The following is a 7776-nucleotide window of genomic DNA, read 5'->3' as shown; positions in this document are numbered from 1 at the left end:
GTTCAAATTCACCAGCTATTCCTTGGAAACCCTATGCAGGGTTGCTATCAGTCAGAACTGACTCGATGGAACTTAATAACAACAGCAAGGTTAGAACAGGTTTCCCAAAACAATTCTTCCATCTAGTGAGTCCATAGAGTCCTGGTGTGACACTGTAGGATAAGCACTGGACTGCTAACCACAGGGTGGGTGGTTCAAACCCACCAGCCACTCCTCGGAAACCCTATACAGGGTTGCTGTGAGTTCGAATCGACTCCACAACACTTAGTAATAACAACAGTGAGCCTATGTTACTTAAATCATATTAGTTTTATAATCATAAAGAATTTTTATTGATTTTCCTCCCCCTTTTACCCAGGGCATTTTCATAAGAAAGAGAAGTTGCAGAACTCCAGGTAAGGATAATGGAGTGGGTGGGGAGAGGTGGGAATCTTGGTGTTCCTGCTCTAAATGGCTTTGATCTTTGCTCTGAGAAGTCATTATGAAATGCAAATTCAACCACGGTTTTGAACTGGTTCATTTCAGTTGGATCCTCTGCTGATAATTTGCATATCTACAATAGATGGATATATTGTGAATGAATAAAAGCATTGATTTTATTTCTTGAATGAATAAATAAAACGTTTATTGAATGAGTAAGAAAAGAAAACCTAATTTACTTAAGGTTAGTCGAATGGTTGGTAAATGAAAATAACATTTCAAATCAAATCTGATTAGATACAGATTCATTTCTTCTGGGTTTTCATTTTGAAATTGTTCAAGCCCACAGAAGAACTGAAATAACAATGCAAGGAATAATAGAACTCTTCACCAAAACTCACCATTTCACACTCTGATACAGTTGTTTTATCTGTATATGTTTTATGTATACAATTCTTTTCTGAACCTATTGTAAAGAAATTGCAAACATCCTGACACTTTACCTAAACACTGCAGCTTGCATCTCCTAGGAATACCGATATTCCCTTAGATAACCCAATACCATTTTTATACCTATGAAAATTAACCTTAATTTAAATTTCTTCAATGCTCCCCAAATAATTTTATTGCTGCTTGATAGTTTCCCCTTCCTTGCAGTCAGAATCCAGTCAAAGGTGGTTACTGTATCTTTAGCAAAACCTCTTCTCAGATTCTATATTGCCTTGGGAATTACTAACTGAACTGTAATATTCCATCCCACAGGCTTGTTTCTCTGGCCAGTCTCTCTCTCTCAGGGTTAGCAAATGCAGGAGCAGAGGGGATGCGCTCAGAGGAAAACATCTACACTATTGAGGAGAATGTTTATGAAATGGAGGATCCAAATGAATATTACAGCTATGTCAGCAGTGAGCAGCGGCCCTGACAACTGCCTTTCAAGTCTTTCAGATTCAACCACTTCATTTTTGTGCTTACTGTTCTTTCTTAAATCTATGAAATGTGTCAGTTGAATGGTTTGGGAGGTACTGTCCAAGGCCACAGAGCAAGGTCCCCATTTTCTGAAGAGGACTGGCTCTCATGGATATTGAACTGCACTAAGTTGGGTGGGCACCACTTTCTCCAATGCTGGGGCAGCTAATCAGAGGAGTTAGAGCAGGACAGGGCTTTGAACCAGTTAATTTTGGGTTGAATCCCTGCTGAAAAATTGTATTTCCACTCCAGATCCCCAGGTAACTCTTACAGATCACCGGTGATCTGTAAGAATGAAAATCTACATTTTAACCAGATCCCTATGTGATTCTTATAGATCACCAATGATCTGATACTAGAATTTGGAATTAAATATTTTTTGTTTTAAATCCAGAAAAGTTTAAGAGTTTAAGTTAAAACTGAAATTCCTTTTCCTGTCATGCATATCAAACTCTTCTTTCCAATCCTACCCCCGGGGAGTAATGAGTGTTATAACTGATATATATCCATTTAGACCAGCAGTGTCCTAAAGAAATACAATAAAAATTTAAAAGTAAAACATTTCTACTAGTCACATTTTTAAAAAGTTAAAAAGAAACAATAAATTAATTTAAATAATGTATTTTATTTAACAGAATACATCTAAAATATTGTCACTTGAATATGGAATAAATATAAAAATTATTCATGAGCTAGTTTACATTCATTTGTACTCTAAGTCTCAGTTTCAGTGTGTATTTTATATTTTTGGCACAACTCAATTCTTTTTACACATGTTGTTGTTGTTGTGAAGTGCCGTCGAGTCAGTTCCCGCCCATAGCAACCCTGTATAGGGTTTCCGAGAAGCAGCTGGTGAGCTTGAACCACCAACCTTGCGGTTCAAACGGCTTTGCAGTCTGGCGCATTAACCCACAGCACCACACTAAGACTCCCTTTTTAAACATAGCGTAATGGTTATGAATTGGGCTGTGAACCGCAAGGTCAGCAGTTCGAAACTACTAGCTGTTCCATGGGAGAAAGATGAGGCGTTCTGCTCCCGTAAAGATTTACAGCCTTGGAAACCCTGTTACAGGGTCGCTATGAGTCGGAACCGACTCCACGGTACACAGCCACCACCACCACCACACTGAAAATATATACTCATTTAAATGTCCATTGGGCACATTTTGCTAGCCAGCCTCCTACCTGCAGGCATACTGCGTTTCTCAGTCCATGGACCTATAAGTCCTCTGCTGCTCTGTCTCTCTATGCCATCACCTCTTCCACCATCTCTGTTGTTACTGCTTTTCTGGTTAGGATCCCTTGCTCCTCTCATGTTCTTCCCTTTTGATGTCCAAGGGTCCTTTGTTCCTGAAATGACAGTTCAACTGCTGCCCTTTTAGTTACATCTCACCTACATTTACAGTTGTAACAATCACCGTTATTCTTGATAACAATTACTCACAACTGAATCATGAAATCCTATCCCCATCATCCCCATCCTCTTTTACCAGACCCATTTTGACAAGAGGAAAACTATTCAGTGGGGATTCTACCTTACTCACCTCATTCTGACATTAAGAAACCTCATGAAAGCTTGTAAGCCAGCCACTTTGTGCCTTTATAGCTCCCCATTTTTGATAGCTGAAGTCTAGTTTGTCCCTCCCTATCAACTCAGTGTACTGAGTTGTTGTTGCTATGTGCCGTGGAGTAGGTTCCGACTCTTAGTGACCCTATACAGGGTTTCCGAGGCTGTAAATCTTTATGGGAGCAGAACGCCTGATCTTTCTCCTGCGGAACAGCTGGTAGTTTCTAACTGCTGACCCTGAGGTTCGCAGCCCAATTCGTAACCACTTCGCTGCAGAGCTGTACTGAGTAGGCAAGCTCAATCCTTTTCTTTTTAGATATAAGAAAAAATGTTATATGAATAAAAATAAATGAAAACCAATATAATTTTACTTATTATCATGCAAACATGGTATTAAAAGAGCCAGAAAATAAGTTCAATCATTTACATTTTTAAAGTATAGAATGCATAGTTTTAAAAATTGCTCTTTGCCCAAACACACTTCCAGCAAGTTGATTCCAACTCATTTTGTTGTTGTTGTTAGGTGCTCTCTAGTCAGTTCCAACTCATAGGAACCTTATGCCCAACAGAATGAAACATTGCCTGATCCTGCACCAATCTCACAATTACTGTTATGCTTGAGCCCACTGATGCTGCCATTGTGCCAATCCATCTCTTCTTTCTCACTGACCTTCTATTTTACCAGGCATGATGTCCTTCTCCAGGGACTGGTCCCTCCTGATAATATGTCCAAAGTATGAAAGACGAAGTCTGGACATCCTGGCTTCTAAGGAGCATTCTGGCTGTATTTCCTCCAACACAGATTTGTTTCTTCTTCTGGAAGTCCATGCTATTTTCAGTATTATTCTCCTATACCATAACTCAAATGCATCAATTCTTCTATGGTCTTCCTTATTCACTGTCCAACTTTCACATACATATGTTGTTGTTTTTAGGTGCCATCAAGTTGGTATTGACTCATAGTGACCCTATGCACAACAGAATGAAACACTGTCCAATCCTGGGCCAACCTCACAATTGTTGCCACGCTTGAGCCCATTGATGCTGCAACTTTGCCAATCCATCTTGCTGGGGGTCTTCCTCTTTTTCTCTGACCCTCCACCTTACCAAACATGATATTGTTCTCCAGCAACTGGTCTTTCCTGACAATATGTCTGAAGTATGAGAGACAAAGTTTCTGAAAACCTTATGAATAGCAGAGAAACATACATATGAGGTTATTGAAAATACTATGGCTTGCGTCAGGTGTACCTTAGTCCTAAACTGACCTCTTTGCTCTTAGATACTTTAAGGGGTCTTATGCAGCAGATTAGTCTAGTGCAATATGTCTTTTGATTTCTTGATTGTTGGTTCCTTGAGTGTTGATAGTGGATCCAAGCAAAATAAAGTCTTTAACAACTTCAATTTTTCTCCATTTGTCATGATATTATTTATTGGTTCAGTGTTGAGGATTTTTGTTTTCTTTACACTGAGGTGCAACCCATACTGAAGGCTGTGGCCTTTGATCTTCATCTATTTTAAGTCCTCTTAGCTTCACGTATTGTATTTTAAGTCCTCTTTGGTTTCAGCAAACAAGGTTGTATAATCTGCATATCACAGGTTGTTAATGAGTCTTTCTTCAATCCTGCTGACACATGCTTTTTCACACAATCCAGTTTCTCTAATTATTTGCTCAGCATACTGATTGAATAAGTATGGTGAAAGAACACAACCTGGTTACACACCTTTCCTGAGTTTAAACATTCAGTGTCCACGAGTTCTGTTTCAATGACTGCCTCTTGTTCGTTATACAGGTTCCTCATGAGCACAATTAAATGTTTCAGAATACTCATTCTCCAAAATGTTGTCCATAGCTTTTTATGATCCACACTGTCAAAAGCCTTTGCATTGTCAGTAAACCACAGATCAACATGTTTCAGGAATTCTTTGCTTTCAGCCAAGATCCGTGTGATGTCAGCAAGGATATCTCTCATTCCACTTCCTCATTTGAATTCAGCTTGAACCTCTGTCATCAAACTGTTAAAGCACTGTTGCAACTGTTTTTGAGTCATCTTTACCAAAAATTTAATTGCATATGATATTAATGTTATTGCCCAATGATTTCCACATTCCATTGGATCACCCCTCTTTGGAATGGGCACAAATATGGATCACTTCCAAACCACTGGCCAGGTAGTTGTCTTCCAAATTTCTTGGCATAGATGAGTGAGTGCCTTCAGTGTTGTATCAGTTTGTTGAATGATTTCAATTTATATTCCATCAATTCCAGAGCCTTGTTCTTTGCTGATGGACTTTGACTTCTTCCTTCAGTACTATTGATTCTACTTCATGAAATGGCTGAACATCTATCATTTATTTTTTTGTACAGTGAGTTTGTGAACTCCTTCCATCTTTTTTGATGGTTTCTACATCATTCAATGTTTTGCCTACAGAGTCTTTCAGTATTATAATCGAGGCTTGAATTTTTCCTCAGTTCTTTCAGTTTAAGAAATTCTGAGTGTGTTCTTCCCTTTTGATTTCTAACTCCAATACTTGTCTTCTCTAGCTGCCCTTTCACATTTTCTGTTCAGCTCTTTTACCTCCTCATTTCTTCCATTTGCTTTAAAAGATGTTTTATTCACTTTAACTTTTGCATTCTTCCCCCGTCTTCTGATACAAAGTGTAATGTATATTAAAGCTTAAATTTGAAAACACTTGGCTGCAGATTACTGTGAACCCTACCTCCATTTTGAGTTCTTTTGGATTCAGCCTCCATTTGAGTTTTTTATGTCCATTAATTAGCAATCTAGCTTGGTCCTTGATAAGCAGAATCTTTCTCTTTAGATTACTCAATTCTTACTAGCTACATTTTAAGTGCTCAGCAGCCATGTATGAGTGGTGGCTCTAATATTAGACAGCACAGTTCTAGATTGTTCTCTGTACTCTTTCATACACACACAGGCACACATTGTACCTTACTGTTTCACTCTTTGTGGAAGGACATTGACTCATGTCAGAATACAGGAAATATAAGAAGTCCCTTTTTGGATAGCCATGGTATGTTGCTATAGGATCAGCACTGGGCTGCAAACCACAAGGTCAGCAGTTCAAACACACCAGCTGTGTTTGAAACCCAATACATCAGAACCGACTCGATGGCACTTAACAACAACATACAGTATTAGGAGGCTTGGTGTGTGGCTGTATGATAAACCCTGGACTGTGAACCACAAGTACAAATCTCAGTGTACCTCAGTGTAAAGAAAAACAAATATCCTCATAACTATACAAATAAATAACTTCATTATAAATGGAGAGAAGATTGAGGTTGTTAGAAACTTCATTTTGAGTGGATCCACAATCAACAGTCATGGAAACAGCAGTCAAGAAATCAAATGATGTATTGCATTAGGCAAATCTGTTGCAAAAGACCTCTTTAGAGTATTAAAGAGCAAAGCTTTTAGTTTGAAGACTAAGGTGAACCTGACTCAAGTCATGGTATTTTCAATAACCTTGTATGCATGTTAAATTACACACTGAATAAGGAAGACTGAGAAGAATTGATGGATTTGAGTTATGATGTTGGAGGAGAATATTGAAAGTACCATGGACTGCCAGAAGAACAAATGAATTTGTGTTGAGAGAAGTACAACTAGAATGCTCTGTAGAAGCCAGAATGGTGAGACTTTGTTTTTCGTACTTTGGACATATTATCAGGAGGGACCAGTCCCTGGGGAAGGATATCATACTTGGTAAAGTGGACGGTTAGCTTAAAAGAGGAAAACTCCCAATGATAGAGATTGACACAGTGGAAGCTGCAGTGGGCTCAAGTGTTAGAATTGTGAGGATGGTGTAGGACTTGGCAGTGCTTCCTTCTGTTATGCAGGGGCTTGCTGAGTAAGAACAGACTTGAAGGCACCTAAAAACAACATTCTACTTTTGCTCCCCTAATAGTCCCCTCTCATAAGTTTTTTATTTATTTATTTTTTTTTAATATTTAATTGTGGATTATGTGATAGTTTACATAGGAGAACATTAGCTTTACATTCATCCTATCATATATCGTTTCATTGCCATGGTTACAATCCCCTCCATGCATCATCAACCAACCAAAGGGTATACCCTGCAAGCCTGCTCCCTCCACCCCAACCCCATCATCAGCACACAGCCCCTCCCCCTCTCTGGGTCTAAAGTCCCCAGCCGCTCCATCTCCCTAAGTTTTTTTTTTTTTTTTAACTTAAAAATCATGATCCAGATCAGATCATGCTATTATTTTAGACCTTTCCATAGTTTCTCATGGACTTGGCCTTCTGATTCACCAGCCTCTCCTTAATCTCTCTGTTGTAACCACTCTGATCTTTCTGCTTCTAGAGCAGATTAAACCTTTCTGGTTTCAGCGCCTTTTCAGTAGCTATTTCCATTGTTGGAATATCCTATCCAACTGTTTGCTGAGTTGCCTAATTTTTATCTTTCAGTTTCCTCCATAAATGACTTCTAAGAGCTTTATTTAACCATCTTACTTAAACATTTTTTCTCAATCTGAAAGTCTATTTTTGTTTACATTTTTGTGACCTGTCTTCTTTGATCCCCAATTAGAAAGTAAACTCTATCATTCATGTTGTATCCCAGGAGACTAGTGTAATATTTCATGCATTATAGGTGCTAAATAAGTATTTGTATACTGAATGAGTGAGTATATGGATTCTACTATATTGAAAAATTCAAGCTTAGATTGTTGTTGTTAGGTGCCATCAAGTCAGTACCAACTCATAGCGACCCTATGCACAATAGAATGAAACACTGCCTAGTCCTGGGCCAACCTCACAATTGTTGCCATGCTTGAT

The 7776-nt window shown here is 38.6% G+C and overlaps 1 protein-coding gene across 1 annotated transcript in view; it reads left to right on the top strand.

Moving 5' to 3' along the window:
• The window catches only part of HAVCR2 (hepatitis A virus cellular receptor 2), a 37790-nt gene extending 36448 nt beyond the window's left edge, over positions 1 to 1342 (top strand). The window contains exons 6-7 of the mRNA XM_006863956.1: positions 359 to 395; positions 1183 to 1342. Coding sequence (XP_006864018.1) covers positions 359 to 395; positions 1183 to 1342 — 197 coding nt within the window. The remainder of the gene's footprint in view (positions 1 to 358; positions 396 to 1182) is intronic.
• The last annotated feature ends 6434 nt before the right edge of the window (positions 1343 to 7776 follow it).

This window comes from Chrysochloris asiatica, unplaced genomic scaffold (assembly GCF_000296735.1).
Source record: "Chrysochloris asiatica unplaced genomic scaffold, ChrAsi1.0 scaffold00057, whole genome shotgun sequence".
Lineage (NCBI taxonomy): Eukaryota > Metazoa > Chordata > Mammalia > Afrosoricida > Chrysochloridae > Chrysochloris > Chrysochloris asiatica.
The sequence above is the reverse complement of the archived record's forward strand: the minus strand, read 5'-3'. Positions and strand labels throughout refer to the sequence as shown.